The sequence below is a fragment of the Cylas formicarius genome, unplaced genomic scaffold (assembly GCF_029955315.1).
Source record: "Cylas formicarius isolate icCylForm1 unplaced genomic scaffold, icCylForm1.1 PGA_scaffold_8__14_contigs__length_24414737, whole genome shotgun sequence".
Classification (NCBI taxonomy): Eukaryota; Metazoa; Arthropoda; class Insecta; order Coleoptera; family Brentidae; genus Cylas; species Cylas formicarius.
The window spans coordinates 4,025,043-4,047,335 of record NW_026844361.1 but is presented as its reverse complement, the minus strand read 5'-3'; the positions used below and the strand labels follow the sequence as shown (position 1 = coordinate 4,047,335).

The window sequence follows — 22,293 nt, the reverse complement described above, 5'->3', positions numbered from 1 at the left end:
GCATCTGGCGGCGGAAGGCGGAGATATTACGTCGATAATTCAACTCTACTAACGTCTAGCCAGTCGGCGAACCTGACTGCAAAAGTGAAATAATTAATTGGTAATCACCGACACTAGTCTTTAACAGACACATCAAAACTAACCAAAAAATTTTGGAAATATAAATTTTAAATATTTACTCGAAATCACACGAAGTTACCGTTCGCAAAAATTCCAGTCAAGTTCGCCCACACTTATTTCGGTTCCCGTCCATGGATTGTTTTCAGTTTTGACACATGACAGTGACAAGAAGATATTGTAAATTTTTGCACAATTGAACTTATAAACGCTGATGTGCATGGTGGTGACATGTTAAAAATGTCATATTTGGCTCTGGTCCTGCTCGTTTCGGTGCATAATGTTTTGTTGGGTAGGTTTTGGTTTTATAACCTCTCACTAGGCAAATACCGATATATTTACAGGAAACGCACAAAGGACAAAAGATAAAATGTACGAGCCAATCGAAAGCAAGATGGGATGCTTCAGGCGGATGAACGCCACGCATCAAGTAGGGTGCTCCTGTGAGTAACCTACCAAATATTCATTTCCCCACCTAGTAACCTATATTTTAGCTAAAAGAGGCGGTTCTGTGGGGGTGGTTCATATCTGTGATACGGTAGGCGATTTAGATTTTATTTTAAAGAACGGCTCAGCTTGGCCCTACATACCAGTCCTGCCATACGAGTTATTCAATGCTGACTTACTGAATAAACTGGTAACGAGCCAGAAAGTGGCCGGGGCGCTCGTTTATCCGAGTAACATGACGGCCGAATATTTCAGCCATGAAAAAAAGTGTCCCAACGAGAGGTACAGTTTGCCGGGTACTTGCAACGCAGACGGCTGGAACCCTTGGGGTACCGGGTTGCTTTACGCCGACATACCCTTCCCAATGTTTTACATCGAGGATTATTCGCAAATTATCAAAATTAGAGATTGTTTCCGGAAGTTTAACAACTTTTCTTACTCGACACAAAGGGATCGGTCTATGTGTTCGCTGGAGTTGAATGCTTTTATGTTTGCTACTACCGATACTCGGACCTGTCAAAGGTAATGAAAATAAAATAAAATAATCTTTATCATATAAAAAATAAAACTATTAAATGGGGAGATCAAAATTTTAACTATCAAAGGCAAAAAGAAGGGTAATAATTGGAATGTCAAATTATAGGGCAGCGCAACAACAGTGAAAATTTGTGTAGTACATTGTAACATAACCTGACTAGTTTTGAATTACAATTTTTTTTTAATTTGTTGTTTGTGATGCATAAAAAAGAGAAAAGAAAAATAAGTTATATATCGGTAACAATCAATTAACATTCTAGAGTTATAATAGAAGTTCTTAATACAGAGCATATTATCGTGCGTGGTAAAACCCTAGATATGTGCGTTTTGCCTTTAAACAATTGCTTTACAAATAGCCCCCATGAAATATTTGATGATGAGCTCCTAGTGAGAATAAAGAGGTTCTTATCCTTTCTTTTACTTTTGATTATATATGGTTCTATTAGAGTCAAAGTATGAAGTAGGTCTCTTATTAAATGTTGGATGTGGTTGGGCAATGGACTTTCTGGGAAAAGAAGTCTCAACTCTATCTGAATCCTTTTTTACCCATGAATGGCATTTAGGTACAACAGTAATGATTTGAACTTTAAACTCAGTATGCCATTATCAAAACAAGCTGAAGAGTGGCAAAGCATCTACTACAATAATAATAAATCAATAAATGTGAAACCCAATGGTTTCACATTTGACCACCAGGTGGTGGATCGCTTATTTTCGTTAAAAGTAGAGGCAATATCACTGGCAATCCTGAGCAAAGCTATGATTGATTATGACCCCTGACTGGAGTTTCGGTATTATATTAATGGAAGAGGGAAATTTTATGATTTGTCCATTTACCACCTTTTCACGTATTTTTGAGGCAGCATTAAGAATTGGTCCCAGTTCATTCAAATTTGAGGCAAAAGGGCAATGAGGCATTTTTTCAGCTGATTATGAAGATATTTTTAATATTAGCAATAGGGTAGATGAAGTTTTAATGTTTTTCTGGATATTTGGTCCACTCCGACAGCATTACTTTTGATCTAAAGGTACATTGCAAAATTGCATGCCCAGTGCAGGTTTTTACTATTCGGGAGTGTAATATTTATGTGCGTTTTTATTTTAGGCGTTCAAATAAGGTCACCAATTTAAATCCTGTAAAGTTATGTGACCCCCTGGGCGATGATAGTATTTGGGGATCCCTGTTTCCTCTAGTGGAGGGCCCCGACAATAACACAAAGCCTTTTAACGATCAAGAGTATATTATAGTATCCGCAAGGCTTGATACGACATCCCTTTTTGACAAGACAGCGGGGGCGGAAAGTCCAGTCACCGGCATCGTGTCGGTGCTGACCATTGCTAAACTACTCAAGCAGATGTTACCCAGCAGATTTGAAAATGGTGCGTATTTTGTTCACTAATTTCATTTTTTGTATATGAAATATGTTGTAGTGAAGAAAAACGTCTTGTTTGTGTTTCTAAATGGGGAATCTTACGATTACATTGGGTCCCAGAGACTCCTCTACGACATGGAGTCTGGGTCGTTCCCGAATGATGAGCCGGACAATAACGTCCTACCGAAAATTCGTCCGGAAAATGTCTCGTTATTCATAGAACTGTCGCAGTTGGGCATGGGTTCGAAGACTTACGTTCACTACTTAAGCCGCACAAACTCTAAAGTAAGATTCCCTCCCTGTTTCCTGAATGTATTATAGAGTTCAGACTGTTTTTTTTTTTTTTTTTTGGGAAATATATCGATAAAGTCATTCTGAATGATAAATAGAAATGTGAGGTCGTGGTGACAATAGGCAGTCTATCATTTGTATTTTCTAATTTTTCGACCCCAAGTCAAACAATTGAGGTAAAAATATTTTTCTAAATGTATTGTTGTAAGAAACGGAATTTTCTATAAAAAATCATTGATCGAAAATTTTCGTTAAACGAGCGTTTCTTAGAAATCAACAACATTCAGTTTTTTGATTTAACTTTTTCATTATGGAATTTTCTAGCAAACAAACAATTCAAAATACAAAAACAAGGACCTTGATTTTCGAAGATATTTTAGTGCTCTACAAAAAGGTCTCTTAATATTGTTTTTTAATTTTTTTTTTTTAAGTTGCTCTAGATTGAACTTGAAGTAAAAATGGAGTTCTTGATTTTTTCATTTTTCGCCCAATTTTTTCCACTTAACGAACCAGATTTGTATTCTGTATCATCAACAATTATTATATTGTCCATCCAATTACTAAGAATAATTTTAAAAATAACAAATAAGTTGTTTGAAATGTGTAAAATATTGTAAATAGTAAAACAATATAATTGTTGCTTTTAAAATTATTATTAGTGATGGTATTAATGGTATAATAATTTTCGGTGGTGTAGCATACGAATTTGATTCAATAAATGTCAAAAAAATTGGGTGAAAAACTAAAAAAGAAAAAACAGAATTTTATAATAATTTTTAAAAAAATAACTTTACAACAAAAATTGAAAGAGTGACCAGCTTATTTGTTACATCTCTCAAACCTCAAATTGTAAAGATTTCCGTATAATTGTTTATAACTAAAGTAACCAAAAGAGAATACTGGAAGTAATTTCATAAGTTTATATCCTACGTCGCTAGGGGGCGTTATATGGTAGAAATATGCGTTTGACTAAATAATGTTTGTTTGAGATGTCTAACTGATTGAAATGCCTGAAACATTGAAATGTCTGAAATAAACTAATTCGCGCAAATTAGGTCTTGTTTGAAAGAGGAAACCTTGCCTGTTCCGCTAGAGGGCGTCAATTACAACATTTACAGTTTTTTTATGTACGGAAACGGAAAGTAGATTAAATTTGAATAGTTTTTTTAAACATTGGAAATAACAAATAATACCTCCAATTTTAAGTCAAGCATGCCAGGACTAAAGTAATACAAGTTTTGTTACTAAAAAATATTAAATAATTTAAAGAAACAAATTTGAATAAAACATTCTAATTTCATGCATCATCACTTGAAAAGAGCATTTCAAAAACATACTGGTTCGTCAGAAAATGGGCAAAATTTTAATTTCTTTCAAATTTTGATATTTTAATTCAGTTAATTTAATTTAAGCTTTGCTCAAATTTTCGCACCAAATTTCTTAAAATGGTTGGTGCAGTCATAAGCAAGCACTTATTTCTTATTGTGCTATTATTACAGTTGGTTTAATCCTTGTTTTGTTTATCTGTCTTAAAGTCATAATACAACATCTATTGTTATAGGTGTGATTTTTTCTGAATGAGCAAGGTTTCCCGTTTTAAACGAGACCTAATTTGTTGAATTGAACTAATGTTATAGACATTTCAAAAAGTCAAACATTTGCCTTCCCTTCCGCCCTTATTTGATGCTTTACAATGAGTCAAAAAGATGGTCAGTGGTAATATTTTTCTCTACCCGGGCCAAAGCTATAACGTCCCCTAGCGGCATAAATATAAACTTTAAAATTATTTTCAGTATTTTCTTTTGGTCACTTTAGTTATAATTATTTTTACCGCAAAACTCTACCAATTTGTGGTTTCGGAGATGCAGCAAATAGGTGAGTTTCTTAATAGTCTATTATATAGTTATTATAAAATCCTTGTTTTGTTGAAATATCATCAATGCAATAGACATTGTAAACAATCTATTGATGATGCTGATAATTTTCAATGAAGTAGAATATGAATTTGATCCGTTGAGTGGAAAAAAACTAAAAAAATCATAGATTTAATTTTTCTTTCAATTTAAATCGCGAATAATTAAAAAAAAAACTTTTTGAAAAAATGTTACGATACCTTTTTTGTAGAGCATTAAATGTTTTTCAAAAAATATAGGCTTGATTTCTTGAAAATAAATATTCAGATAAATATTTTTAACTCGATCGTTTGGTTGTGTTGAGGCCATAATGATATCGTGATGAAAGAATCAAAAAAATCATTTATTAATGATAAGGGAAACTTTGACGATATTTTTTAAATACTCGATTTTTTGGGCCCAGTCTAATAGAGTTACGTTTTCAGGTGACCAAATTTATAAACTCGTTAGGTTCTAATAATATGGCGAGCGTTCCCGTGGTCTCGGTGCCCGATAGCCTGCCTCCGTCATCCCTCCACACTTTCCTTACTAACGACGCTATCAAATCAGGACTCTTGGTCACGAACCACCAAAAAGAATATCGAAATCACTATTACAACTCTCTGTACGACAACGCTTCGAATATCTTGTACGAGTATCAAAATGGTAGCGAAATCCTCGAAGATAGCATTCAGAGGTATGTCGGGGATGTGGCCTGGACCGTGGCGAAGAGCATCTACGAGGAGGTCACCGATCGGAACTACACGGGAGACGCGGCGGTCGACTATACTTTGGTAAGATTTTTAATACTAATATTCCTAATACTGTAACTGTCAAGTAAAAAAAACACAAAATGTAAGGAAGCCTAAAATGGCTCCACGTACGAGCAGAGAGTTAAAAGCAAGAATTGTGACCAAGTTAGAAGATGGTTGGTCGTTATCAGCGGTAGATTGATATTTTAATGTGAGCAGAACAACCGCTTTTTCCATTAATTAAAGTTGGAGGCAAGAAGAAACATTTGAAAGGCAAAGTGGATCTGGCAGACAAAATGTTTGTTCAGTTCAAGAAGGTCAGGCGCTCCTTTGGATAGTTCAAAGAGCGTAGAATGCAAGAATTCTGTCGGAATTAAGAATTAAGGCATCGCATCTCAACAGAGCATGGGATAGAGTCATATTTTCTGGTGGAAAAATCTTTCATTATTCAAAAAAGTGTAAAATCAAAGGGTACAGACCAGACAACAGGCGTTTCAATTCTCGATTTTTGAACAGGTAAAGACAACTTCAATGTAAATATATGGGGACAGATTTCATCTAGAGTAATGGGAGTGGTATGATGGATTGAGGAAAGATTTGTTCGTCAAATTTATGGCGAAATATTGCAGAATGTTATGGCGCCCAGCGTGCAGTAGCTTTACCCCAAAAATAATTATATTTTCCAATAGGACAACTGTCCTGTCCACACTGCAAAATTCGTTTCACAGTGGCTCTAAAATGCCAACATAGAAACCTTGCCATGGCCAAGTAACAGTCCTGACCTCAAAACAGCGAGGAGCTATGGTAAGGTGTTCAGGAAGTAAGGGAAGAATTATTGCTTGAAGAAAACTTCATAATTCGTTTCATGACCATGAGCCGAAGTGTTCAAGCTATGATTGATGCGGATGGAGATTGCACAAGATATTAAATTCATTCCAAGTGTTTCTTTTCTTGTCATGTGTATGTTAAAATGTTGTGCTCCTGCTGATAAGGATCAACCAGGATTAACGCAAGAGTTTTTAGTAATAAAAGTAGATTTTTTTTCTTTTATTCTTTCTTCACGCAATGATAATGCATTAGAAATACGCGCTCTTAAGCGACATCTATGTATTTACTAATGAAATACATCATTCTCTTCTTAATCGCAGTCTCAACAATTTTTGTAAATACACTAGTAACACTAATAGAGAGATAATTGTCCATACATTTTCAACAACCAGACTTAAATATAGAACTTATTTTATTAATTTTTAATTTAGGTGGAAAAATACCACCGAGTAGAAGCCTGTTGTCTAGCTTAATCAAAATAACTTCTTGAAGTAATCATCGCAGAACGGCAAGCAATTTCTTCCACATCATTGTCCTCATCATCTTGCTCTTCTAATTCATCAGTTTTCTTCTACTTCTTGTACTTGGAAGAGGTGACTGTTTTTTTCTTATTGCGTCAATCACGCACATCATGCTATCCCGAGCCTTTCTTAAATTTTGTGGTTTTATTCCAGATATTTCAACTGAATAGGAAAAATTTTAAATTGCGTGGTCCAAATATGGTTCATAAGCAGACCCAAAAGTGTCATCTAATAAAATTAAAAAGTTTAATTTTTATAAGGTTAAATATATACTTTTTCACAAAGCTAACCTATTTTACTAAAACCTGTGATTAAAAATGCTAAAATTTCAATCAAAGCAGGCAATATTCTTCAACTGTGTAAAACATTTGATGTTGGGATAGCGATGTATAAAGCACACTGGAGACTTATGAAAATGTCAAGGTGTTCCATATTAACAGGATATTTTTTTTTAATTTAATTTTAATTTAGTTCAGTATAATGCTAATCTAAATATAACTGTGATTTTAGGTGGACGAACTGTTCTATTGCTATTTGGAAAACGCTAGCTGCAAGGTGCACAAGGCCGTGCAAAAGGTATGTTTGTTACATTTACTGTGGTATTAAATTTAAATTAATTAAATTAAATTAAATTTAAATTAAATCAGAATTTTTAATTGAAGGAAAGTAGGAACACAAAAACACTTTGATAATGTCTAACAAAGTCTATAATTTCAATAATCCGACGTAAATACCACGTGGCAAAAAAATAATGCCAGTCCAACAATTATTAATTTATAACCTTTCAATGCTACATGGGGTTAAGTCGTCGAGGAAAATTTATTAAATCTACAGGGCGTTTGTAATAAGACAGAAACGTTTATATCCATGTAAGTCCGGTTGTAGTTTAAGAAGGCAAATTTTTGAAGAAGAAATCAAAACTTGTAAAAAATAAGTCCGAATTTCTGGAAAAGAAATCAGATTTTTCTGTCATCTTTCGTTAGGGACAGTATAAATTGAGAAATTTAAAACAGTTTCAATGAAAACGAGGAAAAACTTTTTTTAATTTCATCACTCCTTACATCAATTGATCATTGATATAAACCTGTGTTTCTTAAAAATAATCCAAGTGATCACATCCTTGAGAACAAGCATGTTGTTATGAAACGCTCTGTATATCACATGTAATAATTATAATTTCTTGTTTTTGTAATAACGCGAAGTTTCAAAAATATTGTGAAAAACGACGTTTATAAATAAGCATGTCGTTTTTGAAATAAAAATTATGAAACCAGTTTAAAATATCCAGGGTTGAAGATTCCTTTGAATTCTTCTTTTTTTTTAGTTGTTTGTGCTTTATTTAAAACTGTTTTGTCATTTATGAGAGAAATGTTTTTACCTGTCTTACCATCAAAGTCGCGTATTGTCATTCGAATAAATCTATGAGCTAACCTCCGTAAAATTTTTATGTAGCTAGGTCTGTTAGGCAAAAAGACATGAAGCTTTAAGTAAGTGCAGTATTTTTCTGCAAAAAAAAGTTTTTTTTTCCCGAAGTACGGGAACGTTAACAGAAAGAACTAAATCGACCAAGAGAAAATTCTGGAAATTATTTTTGAGGATCTGAAATGGCTTCAGATCCTCAAGAAGTGTTTTCTAGGCTATCAAACATGCTGTGAGTGAGATGTTTGAGAAAAAAAAAAGAACATTTATAACGACCTTTGATTTTCCTCTCAATCAATTTTGTTTTATCGTTATCAGTGTTTAGTTTCCATAATATTCGGAGAGGTTAGGATAAAGATATTGAGATGCGGTTTTTACTAGGTTTTTGGGCTCATATTTGATTATCTAATGACGTAAAAAAACTTTTATCGTTGCATTTAATTTGTGTTCAGAATTTTTGGTTGACATTAAGTCAGAAGACGCCATCTGGTGGCAGGGTACTCAATCACAATCATCTGGTTCATAGCACGTTTCATAGCCATTAATGACTCCAAGCTTATTAAAATCGATTAAGCAAACTATTTTGGTTAGTTTATAGTTAATAATCGACAATTATTTCCGGAAAATAAAAAGCATCTAACAAAAAAGATTTGAATTTTTCTCAGAGGTGTCTCACTGTAAGTAGCATTGATATAAGAAAATTTTCCAGAAAATGGGTTTTAAAATTTTTCCAGCAATTTGCCGTGGTGTTTCGTTTGAATTTTTCGAGGAATTCGATAATTACGGGGTATTCTGCTGTCTAATGTCATTTGCTGAGTGTTGATTGACCCCCTGTTGATTCAGAAGGTTCCAAAAGGTAAACAAGTGTACAGCCTTTACGTGGGTGTAGACGTCTCCTCCAATTTGGTCACCAGCTTGGTCGCGTTGACGTTGGCGTGGTTCACGGGCGACGTCGTTGGAGCCGGAGGCCCGGACTGCACCAACCGGACTAAACATTACGTAAGTCCAGATCGCAACTGGGGTGGAGTAGCGGGCCTGAATATGATCGGTTGCTATGGTAACGACGTAATTCCATAGACAGGTGCTAAATTATAACAATATTAAAATTTTGAAAATTATATTAGTAATAGTTGAATTAAACCAAATTGACAATGTGAGTTAAGGTTTACTCACGCCGTACAAAAGAGTTCTGTTAATACTTTTTTATAAAGTTATTTTTAAAAAAATATGAAATTCTTGTTTTTTTTACCCAATTTTTCGATTCAATCGGTCAAGTTAAACATTGTATTGATGATATAGAAATTTTCGTTGATGTAGAATACGAATTTGATCCGTTGAGTGAAAAAAAAAAACTAAAAAAAAAACAAAGATTTCTTTTTTTTCAAGTTCAATCTACTTAAATGTTCCGAATTTCGGAGAGCGCTTTTAAAAACATTTATTTACCCAGAGACCGAAAGAAAGTTTTATTTAGAGGCTGAAATAATCAACATTTTTACAACACAACAAGCGAATATATAATGCTTTCTACGCGAAATCTGCCGTTCGGGGTATATAACTATCGTGAAAAACATTTTAAAAAATAATTTTATACAAAAATATTAAGAGATTTTTTTTGTAACTTTAAAAATAAATTTCTTTCTTTTTTGCATATTGAGTCGTTTGTTAGTTAAAATTTTCTAAATTATATTATAAATAGTTAAATTAAACAAAGTGACATACTTTTACAAGGAACGCGAACTACATCCGATGTATTTGAGCGTTCTTTGGACATCTACAATATACAAAACAAAAAAAAATCACACAATCTTATCGGTTTTTGTGAGAGGTTGAGAAATAATTAAAAAATAACCAATTGCAATTAAATGGATGGGGTTGGGGGACTTTTTATCATCTGCAGATAGACCATCCTCAATAAAAACATAAATGAACTCATGATAATTTTGGCATGATGATGGTCCGGAGGGGGGTGGGGGGGTAAAAAAATTATATACAAAACAATGTAGATAAAAAACGGGTTATCTCGATAAAATGTCGATAGTTTATCGCCATTTACAAAAAAAAATATCGGATTCGAATTTCTCGTCCTTGTCGTTGTTTTGTTTATACTTACATGAAATGACACTAAGGAATTCAGACCCCTCCAAGTTGTCCAATATCCAACACAACGTTTTCAATTTTAAAAAGTCACTTTTTTATTAAAAAAAATTTGTCGGTTGTTTAATTACAAGTTTCGAAGTCCCTTGGGGGGGGGGGGGGGGCAAAAAAAAAGAATGTATGTAAAAAACGGGTTATCTCGATAAAATGTCGATAGTTTCTCGGCATTTAAAAAAATAATATCGGATTCGAATTTCTCGTCCTTGTCCTTGATTTGTTTATATTCACATGAAATGATGCTAAGGAATTCAAACCCCTCCAAGTTTATTCCAATCTCCCCGGTATCAGTGTTTGTGATAGCAATATCCAACACAACATTTTCAATTTCAAAAAGTCACTTTTTTCACAAAAAATAATCAAAAGCACACAAAAACTCGAGTACATTGGTGTAAGCTCGTTGTAGTATCGTCACATAAAAAAAGGCATTTCTTACGAACCATGTTGCTATTCTTAGACAAGGAACTATTTGCTATTTTATGGGTAATGTTTAACAAAATATTAACGAATCATTTTGTTACATGAAAATATTATTCTGTGTAAGTTGCATTGGTATTTCTATACGAGGGTCACTTGAAAAGTTTCCGACCTAACAATTTTCTACCTAGTCTCTTTGTAACTCAATACACTTCTAGAGATTCTCTCATAGCTTTAACCCCGTTCACAAAGGTGAACTCATTTGACTACAATCTTTGTCCTCCGAGAGCAGTTTTTAGATGAGGGAACAAAAAGAAGCCGCTTGATGCTAGATCTGGCGAGTAAGGCGGATGGTCAGGTGAAACCGTAATTCGCGGATTTTCACCATAACAATCTCTGAGTTATGTCTTAGTGAAACAAGTTTTTTTTTGCAAAAATGGCCGTTTTTCTTCAATTTCTACCCTCAACTTGTCAAATAATGATGCGTAGTATGATCCTGTAAAGGATTTTCCGTTTTGAAGGTAATCGATTGAGATGATTGCATGCACAATCTCCAACACTTTCCCAGCTGGAAAAACAATATTTGCTTTTTTCGGCCCTTACTGCCACGTTTAAATTCCAACTCAGCTTTAATTTGCCTAGGCCTATTGTTTTTCAATATATGCTCACTCAAACGACTCTCAACTAAAAACCACTCGCCCAAAATAGCTACAACTTTCGTAAGTAACTATCAAGAGGTACACAACTACCATCACTAGCTTTTAGTAATTGGTGCCTTCATCTTCAGGGTGAGGTCGGAAACTTTGAAAGTGACCCTCGTACGTCTGTAACACTACCCGTAAAGATATTTCCATCACTTTAAATTGTAAACAATGTCGTCTCTATTATACAGGGTGTTTCAGAACGAATGGGCTATAGAATACAGCATATTTTTTGTATGAAAATATTTCGACTTGTCGTTTAAACCTATATTTCAAAGTCAATACATGCCAATATATTGTAAGTTTTTTTCTTTTGTAATAATTATTAATTAATTAAATTAAATAAATAAATTTATTAAATCAAATTAAATAAATAAATAAAATCAATTAATAAAATTAATTGATTAATAATTAATTAATTAAAATTTGGCTTGATTGGGACAATTATCTCACAATAGGTTTTTTTGTTCTTAAACGTCTCTTTCTTTTTCAATACCAGAATATAGCCCATCCTTATCAGAGGTGAAATGTGTTCTCATTTCCACGAATAAAAAACGAAAAAATAAAATTACTTTTAGCACTCTGGATTTCTGTTGGACATAGGTTCATTTAACAGATGGAAATATTTTGAAACAATGAACATGCGTTTTGAGACACCCTGTATATCTGTTCCCAATTAACTCTGTGCATCGTCGCTAATTTCAGGCTTTCCGCTACTACAGTATGGCCGAAAGCATCAACAACGCCACCCCGTTGTGCTACAAGGCTTCAGTCAACACAACCGAAGCCGTGAGTCCGGCGTTTATCATTGATGGTGAGTTGGTTAGTTTTGGTGACCGAATGGAAATCTTGGAATTGTTTTTGATAGAAGGTCGAACTAGCATTTTTCGCAGTTTAAGGTTTTAGTATCAGGTAACGGATATTTATGTTTTTTTATTATTAGTTTTTCTAGATTTATATGAAAACCATTTTTGTTACAAATGTTTCTGTTTTACTCTATGCATAAAACCTTTGGTGATGGTTACTTCGGATTTGTTTAAAGAGAGTTTATAGCGTTTCAAAAAAAAAAAAAACACTTATTCGTGGGGTTTTATGACTTACTCTGTAAAACTCTTATTTAGCCGGTACGATTTGTGATGCCATAGTCGGCAATAAAATAGATTGTTCATTTTTACTTCCACTTATACTTAAACAGATATTGTTCCGCCCTAAATGTCTATCTGATCAATGCAGGACAGCCGTCACTAACGATCACGATTATATTACTTGGGACATGAATTCATGTATTTTAGATTATAATTTTTATTAGTACTATATCAGGGTGTTCCTTAATGATATGCGAATATTTAAGTAGACGAATCTACATGAAAAAATTATGATAATTTGTTGAATAAATTGTGTGAAAACTCTGTCCATAATCAGAGTCAAAATTGGAACTACTACTACCAAAAAATGATCCTTCGTCTACATTAATACCAAGTAGTGGTACAGTTATATCAAATGTATTCTCTTTTTCCCAGTATTCTTTTAATATATTTTCTGTATGTGTTATACAACTGATCTAATTTTCTTTGCTAACTGTCTGAAGAGCTGCCGTCCAAAGAAATACTACAGCAGTATCATTGTGCCGTGCCTCGCTTACATAATTTTTATTAAATAATATTTTGCACTTAGCCCAAGCCAATTATATGGCGTTAGAATGGTAAGCAGGCAATTATAAGTAGACCACATGCAGGTAAATGGGTTTTACCATTTTTAGTATACTAGTGCAAGCAGGTAAAATACTATGTTTTGTGGCCAATTACGAAATCGCAAATCGTACCGACTATAAATCTTAAACCTCCTAATAAGTATTCCACAGCTTCTATGAAACCAGGATTCCCACTTTCTTGGAACGACCGTCAAAGAGTTGGTTACATTCTTAACTTTATCTAGATATTTATAGTAAACTATGCACACTTCTAATAATTACTACATCTAGTAATAAACATTTGCCATAGCAATGTAATAAAATTTAAATAAATCTTGTTTTTAAAAAGTAGCTCGGAGTTTAAGTAAGAGTTTAAGGGAGTATCTTTTCGCAAAAATATTAATAAAAAAGTTGTTTGTTTCAATGTGCCGCGATGAAAATGGTTGCTATCGTACACTGTACATTATTTTAATTTTGCATTTTTGAGAAAATGTCGCAAATGTCGCAACTTGCTTCGGGTTTCCCTGTGCTTACTCCCAATAGTATCTTGGACGTATTGATTAATTGGTATGGTATGGTAAACAGGAACACAAGCAAAAATTGATTTGTTGCTTGCCGTTTGTCCAAAATCTATTAAACAATTACGTCATTTTCAAAGATGTAAAACTTTTTTTTTTTCAATTACGACAACACGTGTATTATAGTATGGTGTGATCTAATTCAATTGATCATGGCTTTCACGGTATCCGTTTTAGTGTTTTCTAGGATAAGTCAATGATACCCAAAAGTTTGGCATGTTCTTGGGATTTATTTACTTGAAAAGAGTTGAGGAACTGTCTTGTAGCCGTTGGATTTTCCGCTCCGCGGTTGTATGTAAGAACTGATGTATTCTTTCTGGGTCTGTAGGAAATAAAAATCGATTATTGAATTGTGTTGATCATGCCTTTACTACTTTAAATCCAGACGAAGGTTCATTATGGGAATAGTACCATAGTTTGTAAAGTGTGTTAACAAAAACATCGTCATTAGGAGTTCTTGCTTGAAATGATTTCGCTTACCTTCACTTTGTAGTTCTTATTGAATAAAAATCTTATATTCCTAAAAAAAGAAGAAAAAGGTAAAAATAATAGAAACTGGGAAAAGCAAGGATAATATTCAGAAACAATTAAAAGAAAAACAATAATAGAATTTAAAGAAATTTAGCGGTCCAGCCTCTCCTTAATCCCGCGAACTCTTAATTTATTTTTTATAGTAGAAGTTGATGAATAAGCAATAACATCCAGTGGAAGTGAGTTTTAATAGCGTTATATGTGAAAGAGCTCTGAAACACAGTTGTGCTTGAGAACATAGAACTGACTACGGCGTTATGTATATCACTACCCCTGACAAGGCTACAGGCTATCATAGAGAAGTACAAAATAACCTTTCAGATAGATTTAACCACTGAGAACCCTTGAGTGCCGATGTTATAACATCAAATTTACACAAACCATAGCTGCATCTGCTATTGACGAAAGAGCTAAAATGAACCATTCGATATCTACAAGGCAAAAATATTCAACTCTTAAAAATATGAGTATTAATTTTTATTATTCAAAATGATTTTCATAATCATGCTTTTAGATTCTACATTGGAAGTTAAAACCAACTTTGTTTTGTCAAAATGTGATATGACAGCACCTGGTATAGTGCTCAAGTCATAAAGTGGTATTTTCAAGCCGTATCAGTTTTTTATGCAAGTAAGTGTACCTCAGGCAGACATTAATCAATTTTTGTAAGCTGTACTACCCTTTCCATTTTAAAGCCGGCCAGTATACAACGTCCGCATATCCAACCAATTTGAGTCTATTCCCAGTCTTTATAAAAGTTCATATAAACTAGGGTGCAATTCGTCTTAGTTTTTAAAATACAGGGTGTTAAATTTGAAGAAGTGATGGCGATTCTTTGTAAATATTTTCGAAACACGTAAATATTTTTAAATAAAATTTGGTACAGTTACAAAATTTTTTAAGCTTTATTTAACGAACTAAAACTTAGTATTGGATTGTCTTCAGGGGTCGGTAACACAGGGGAGGCGTGGGAAAAATGTTTGGACCCTAGTTTATATGAACTTTTATCCTTATTTTGGGTCGCAGAATACGAGGTTAAAATATTGACGTCTAATTTCGGGACACTCTGTATAAGTACTTTCAGTTTAGCGCAGGAAATAGATATAGAGATAGCAATAGCATAGCAAATAGATATAGAGAAAAACATAGCGCATTTTTGCATTTCAAATAGAAAGAAAATTTTGAAGATAACTTAATCTCTCATTTTGAGTTAGATTTCGAATTATTTAATGTTTTGTACTGAATTGAATTGAATATTAGCTGAAATGCGGTTGTAAAATTCCATTTCTGGATCTCTCAATTCGACCGAGGTCCATCACGAGATTATTGTTATACCTGGTGAGATAGTTGTGAAAATCTTTAAAAGTTTTGCATATAGGGTGTTTTAATCCATTTTTTAATTAAAAGTGCTTAAAATTTTCATTATGAAAAAAACGTTAAAATCAAAATTATAAAAATTCGTTTGGGGGATCAATTTTCCATCATAAGTATTTGTAAAAAATATATATAGATTAAATTTTTATGATAAAGTGGTAAATAGGGGGTCCACTTGACGTGATCTTACTCATATCTAAAGTGGTATTAAAGATATTAAAAAAAATGTATCGCTCTCGTAATGATTGACATTCATTACAAACCACCCTGTATATATTATTTTTGGTTTATTTATTTACATCGTCCATACATTTTTGTTAGGTGTTACTGTTTTTGTTTGTTTATATTGCCATTTCTCGCTGTTAAAATCGATCACTTGTGATTTTGTATTATTTTGTGACCTTTTGTTAGTCGAGAACAACCGAGCGATATGACTTTCCGTAAACGGCGATAACGAGATGGCCGTATTTGTCCAAGTGTTCATTTGTCCAAATCGTATCTGGGCGTTCGGGCATCGCTCGGGGCAGCGCGGGAGGGAGGCCTGCAAAGCGTTTCCGCGGAGAAGAATTTTCCTCGATAGAGAATAATTATGATTTGTTTACATTACAATGTTTTTAAAATACATCTGATAATATTTACAGTGACTGAACTTAAAAGATTCAGTTGCATTTTAATTAAAATAAATAAGAACTAAAAGTTCAGATTTTCACGAAATTATATATTTTGACATGACAATTGTTTCGACAACTTCATCTTTATCAAAACATTTGATAAAAAATCTGAACTTTTTGTTCTTATTTATTGTGATAAATGAATGTTCATCAAGTAAAAGCCTCCTCAGTTCAATGCATTTTAATTAATCAAAGAGCCAAACTTAAATAAATGTGTTTGTTTAAAGGTTCTCAATTATTTTAGTAAAATTGTATTTAGATACCTTTTACTCGGAAAATTGCATACGGCTATTATCACGAATCATGAAAGGTTAATAAAAACGTGTGAGCAATTGTTCTCATAGCTGAATTTATTGATGATTTTAAGTTTATTCAATAAGCAATATGATTTATCAATATCTTTATCCAATACTTCAGCTGCGTCTATTTTGAGGATATGGTTGTCAATTAAAACACTTTGTATTATGAAAAAAATTAACTAGCTACCTAGCATACCCCAGAATCAAAAAGTAAAAGTTACCTAAGTAGTTATCAGGATAACAAGTATGAAAAAATTGCAATTGCATTAAAATTTTAGAAAAGAACAGCGCCCATTATTTAAAAATACCTATTTTAAAAGGTCAAATTGTAAAAAAAAATTACCTTCATTGTAGTATATTTAATAGAAGTTGTATTTTTTTAGCTTAAACAATAGCGTAAATTGTTGTTCTTTGTATCATGTCCAATAACCTCTACTTTATTTTGTAATCTGTTAATTTTATTTTATTTGTAACAACACTGTATAGATTATTAACCAAAGTAAAATAATTTAACCGCATGTTATAAGTTAATTTGCTATCTGAGCCGTGTTTACACTTGTATTTTAACCTCTCTATATTTGGATAAATGTTTCGGCCGCTTTCGGGTGTTCGTCGCCGGTGCCTCGGGTGATTTGGACAAATGCACATTATAGCATAACTCTCATAAAATATTGACTCGTCACTCTCCTTTCAGACTACGACTGGTCGTCGAACAAATACAGCTCGTGGTCGGAGTCCACGTGGCAGGAGATGAGCGTGCGCATGTTCCTGAAACCGTCTTCCGCGCACGAAAACATGACGATAGCGGTCGGATCGATGACCTTGATATTATCGTTCGTCCTCGTGTACTTCGTCAAGACGAGGTCGCGCGTGTTGTTCGCTCCGTCGCTGCCCGCGGAAGCGCCCGCCGACTGTTAACGGTAGTTCAAATGTCCCGGTAAGCGGTATAACTTACCAAGCGGCCGTTCTGCGATTCCAGTTCCGCCCAATTTCTCTTCTTTTTTTTTTATTTCATCATTCAAACGTGTTTTTTCTATTCGACCATGTATTTTTGTCGCAATATGAAAATTGTATACATAAAACATAATTAACATTAACGTGTTTAAATAGGCTGAACTGATTCGGTGAAATTAGACATATAGAAATAAAATTCCAAATTTTTTTTGCAAAGAAAATTTGGCAGGCTACTATTCTCGAAGTATACGGAAATTTTTATAAGCAGGTGATAACATTATGGTCTTGTAACGTAGAGAATAGGAACGAAAAAAGGAATATAAAAAAATCATGGAAATAAAAACAGTTTAATGTTATTATTAATGTCATACATTTATGTGTAGTAATTATTCCAATATATTAGTTGTCAAATTAAAATCTAACACAACTAACCAAACAACAAAATAGAAACATCAATAACAAAAATGGACATGAATATCTACGACATTAAATAAATGAAAATAACCTATTGTGATAAATGAAAGAAGTTGCTTAATTCACTTGCAAAAGTCACAGATACAAGTATCAAACTCTGGATCAGCACAATCATAATGTGCTCATTTTTATCCATTGAAACAAGGCTTGAACCGAACGTACAATGGGCGTCAGCAGAGTCAGGAGATATTTGGTTCATCAACTCATCATGTCTTCATAACTTCCTGTTCCTCAGAGTCTTCTTCTTCACAATCTTTCTTATTTTTCTTCGTTTCTTTGTTTCTCTTCGCAGTTTGTTTCTTACATTCTTTTTCTTGTCTCTTCATATTTTTATTCGCTAAATCATTTTTGTATGGTGAAGATGTTATGACTGTTGCTACACCAGCTTTTCTTCCTCTGTTAGATACTCTTCGATTCTCTGGCGCTGAACGTATGGCATGCGGAGAACCAAACTGTGGCGATTAACCAGCAGTTTTTTCTGGTACCGGTATTTCTATCAGAACTTGACCAGTTTCAGATCTGGATTCCAGTGCAGTGATATTGGTTATACAACCATCTCTTATAGCGCATCAATAAAGTCCACGTCAGGCCATAATCCAGTGACTTTAAAACCTGTTGGCAGAAATTTCGCCTGTTTGTACTTTATGGTATATGTCATAATTAGACACCGTCGACTGTCCATATTTGAGTTTTTATATTAGTTCAAACTCGTCTATTTTTTTATCATCATCATAGAATTACCCACAAGAATGATTCGTATAATTTTTTCGTAGGAATCAGTATTCTTGTGATTCGAAATGTTATAGGAGCGATATTTTGCACTTTATTTCCACTAGCGTACACCAAGTTCCAAAATCCATCTATGTCGGAACTTTTGTTACCTGAAACGCTGACGCTACTGCCGCGAAATATTTTTAAAATCCTATTTTGATGGCCTTCAAAAATAAATTGACAAAATTAAGGTATCGTTGAGGACATAATTTGAATAATAGTAATAATAAAACCTGTTATTACCAAACGTTTTCAATAACTAAATGAACCAAAAGGGATAGTATTCATGAACCAGTCAAAACTGGGAAGAATTTTGGACGTCAGTCAGAAATTTTGGTGTGTTTTGGTACAAGTTATTTTTTTTTATGTTAAGCAATGTGAAATAAAGTGCAGATGATTTTCTATTAAGAAATTACATTAGATATTCAATAACCGGCTGTCGCTATCGAGATCCTTGTACTTTGTATACGAGGTGCAGTCAAAAAATTATAACCTTTTTGACTTTTCATCGGTGCTATTAAAGCGTCGCAAGTAGAATGTGGTCGTTTTTCGTTTCTATTTTTTAAGGCACGAATTTTTACCCTGTATGGATGTTGTTTTGAAACATTTTTTTATTGTTTTTTTCTAAAAATAGACAAAATCCCGTAATTGTTTGGGTTAAACAATCTTACTGTTACGCTTTAACGTTCAACATTGTGACCAATAATTTTATTTTTCGTACAGACGCGTTAATTTTACCAAAACAAGTAATTAAATAAGTTTTAACAATTTTTAGGTCACTATAGTGTTGAAAAATGCCGGTTTCGTCAGAAGCTTATAAAAATATTATGGTCAAAAATAGTTGCTTCAGTTAGAATAAAATAACTTTTGATATGTATGTAACCTAGTCCCTTTCTACCCGTAGGGTGTAAGGGTGACATTTCTGTATGCAATTTAGCTATCGATCAAAAATTTCTAGTCTTTTCTATTTAGTGCCAAGTTTTTAGCTTCAACCCATGTTCGTCCCCTCTTTGTCAAAATCTTCCCACGTTTCTCTTGGTCTTCTTCTTTTCCGTTTTCTCTCTTTTAACCGGTAGAGTGCTGCCCAATCTCTGTAAACGGCCCCACCAGTCAAGTTGTTTCTTTTCCATGAATTCTTCTGTGGATTCCACCTTTAACTCTTCTCTTATAAGTGCATTTCTAATTTTGTCCCTTCTGGTTATTCCTTTCACTCTCCTCAAATATTTCATCTCTGCTGCTCCAATTTTGCTCTTGTCCCTATCTGACAATATCCAAGATTCGGAACCATATGTAAGGATTGGTCTGTAAATTGTTTTGTAAACTTTCATTTCAGTTTCCTTAGAAATTTCCTTTTTATTTATGAGTCCCTTACTCAATGCATAGTATACCTTATTTTCCTTTTCTATTCCATTATTTAATTCTGTGTCCTGTTCTCCTGTTTGTTCGAACATAATTCCCAAGTACTGGAAACTATTAACTTGTTCTATTAGTGTCCCACGTATTCTCACCTCTAATTTCTCATTTTCGTTTGACACTGCCATAATTTTGGTTTTATTTATGTTCATTTTCATTCCGTTTTTTGTTAGTATCTGATCCCAATTATTTAGATTTTCGTCTAGATCCTTCGAGGTTTCTGCTATGATCGTTATATCATCGGCGAAGGCACATTTCGATGTGTTGATACGCTCTAGTTGTCGGTATCCAACGTAAAGGTTTTTTGATCGCTGTTCTGCTATTCTACTTAGATCTTCCATAAAAGTTATGAATAATAAAGGGCTCAAACTACCCCCCTGTCTCGCTCCTTGTGTTATTAATGCATTTGATCTCATGTTCTTACTTATTACGCACTTTCTTGTTTCGTTGTATAAACATTTGATAACTCTTAATAGTTTATTATCAACGTTTCTGGCTTGTAAGCTTTTCCAGATTTTTATTCGCAGTACTTTATCAAACGCTTTTTCCATATCTAAGAATGCCACGTATACGGCTTTATATCTTGCCAATTTTCTCGAAATTACTTCTCTTAATAGTTTGTTGTCAACGTTTCTGGCTTGTAGGCTTTTCCAGATTTTTATTCGCGGTATTTTATCAAACGCTTTTTCCATATCTAAGAATGCTACGTATACTGCTTTAGATCTTGCCAATTTTCTCGAAATTACTTCTTTTAAAGTGAACACGTGATCTTGGGTACTTCTACCTTTCCGGAGCCCACTTTGCATTTCTGTTAGGGTTGGTTCTACTTTTGATCGTAGTTTCTTTTCAACTAATTTCTCAGACAGTTTCAATGATGTAGATAGCATAGATTCCTCTATAATTGTTGCAGTTCTTGTTATCTCCTTTTTTGTGCAGTGGTAATATTTAACCTGTTTTCCAATCTTCCGGTATTTTTTCTTCTACCCATGCCATATTTCTAACAATAGTGTGGTCGCTTTTTCTCCCATGTTTTTTACCATCGCAGATGTAATCTTATCCTCACCATGTGGCTTGCCGTTTTTTAGCTGTTTTATTGTGGTAATGAATAATTCTCTCGTTATAAGTTGTTCATTTGGTTCTGTCTCTTCTTGCTCTACCATTTGCTTACCTTCGTATTCTGTCTTTTTGCCATTTGTTTTATTTTCGGAATTGAGCAGTTTTTCAAAATATCCTCTCCAGCGCTCCATTATATCTTGCTTCCGTTGTTAGCATTTTACCTGCTTCTTTTTTAATTGCCGCACTCTCTACTTTTTTATTGTCTCGAAGACCTTTCAGTAGTAAGTTAAGTAAGTTTTTGAACCAAATAATGAAATTTTAAAATTTATTGAAAGTTGAAATGAATCATTGTATTTTAGCTAAAGTTATTAATCAATTATTTTAATAGTATTACTATTATTTATTATTCTTAATTATTAACAAAATTGCTTTTTTGCGCTCACCTTGTTTGGTTTCTAAACGCTGCACACAAAAAATGGCCAATCGTTCTTTCGTCTCAAAAAAAAAAATCAACTTTTATTCGGATTATTTTTTTAAAAATTGGTTCATTATAATAAGATTACGACTAGTTCAGCCACTTATATAAGTTTTATAAAAAAGACTGAATTAAATTATGATATTTCGAACTTACTGACGTTTCGCCAATCATCCTGTTGGGTTGTTCAGAGCTCAACTGAGACTAAGTGTTTTTTTTTTAAATTAAATGAGCTCCGCGTCCGCCAATATCGACTCGGCTATCTTCGGAGATGTTCGTATCGCTGTTCGGCAGTGAGACGCGATATATTAAAGCGAATCACAGACTCATCTCGTAGTATGATAAAACCGCGTTAAACAGTTGCTAATTGCGCTTTTTATTATTTATTATATTTAAATCAAATTTTGCTTTAGTCCGGTTTGAGGGTAACGAAGGCGCTTCCCCATTCCACCGCACGTCACCGACCCACGTCAGCTCCATTTCCTTAATCGCTAGTAGGATGAAATCCGGGAATATTTCGGGAATTTTGGTGCACTGAACCGGAAATTTTATACCTGCATA

General features: G+C 33.5%; 1 protein-coding gene across 2 annotated transcripts; it reads left to right on the top strand.

The window, feature by feature from the left end:
• The first annotated feature begins 102 nt into the window (after positions 1–102).
• LOC132706786 (nicastrin) lies at positions 103–22,287 on the top strand. Of its 2 annotated transcripts, none has more exons than XM_060678323.1 (11): positions 103–409; positions 462–560; positions 612–1,086; positions 2,207–2,481; positions 2,533–2,759; positions 5,104–5,451; positions 7,269–7,334; positions 9,024–9,176; positions 12,152–12,260; positions 17,284–17,526; positions 22,146–22,287. In XM_060678323.1, exons 1-10 carry the CDS (start codon positions 349–351, stop codon positions 17,505–17,507), a joined length of 2,037 nt encoding a protein of 678 aa, XP_060534306.1. In that variant the 5' UTR covers positions 103–348; the 3' UTR covers positions 17,508–17,526; positions 22,146–22,287. The 2 variants fall into 2 exon arrangements, with proteins under 2 accessions (XP_060534306.1, XP_060534305.1); XM_060678322.1 differs by having other exon boundaries at positions 106–409; positions 9,021–9,176.
• The last annotated feature ends 6 nt before the right edge of the window (positions 22,288–22,293 follow it).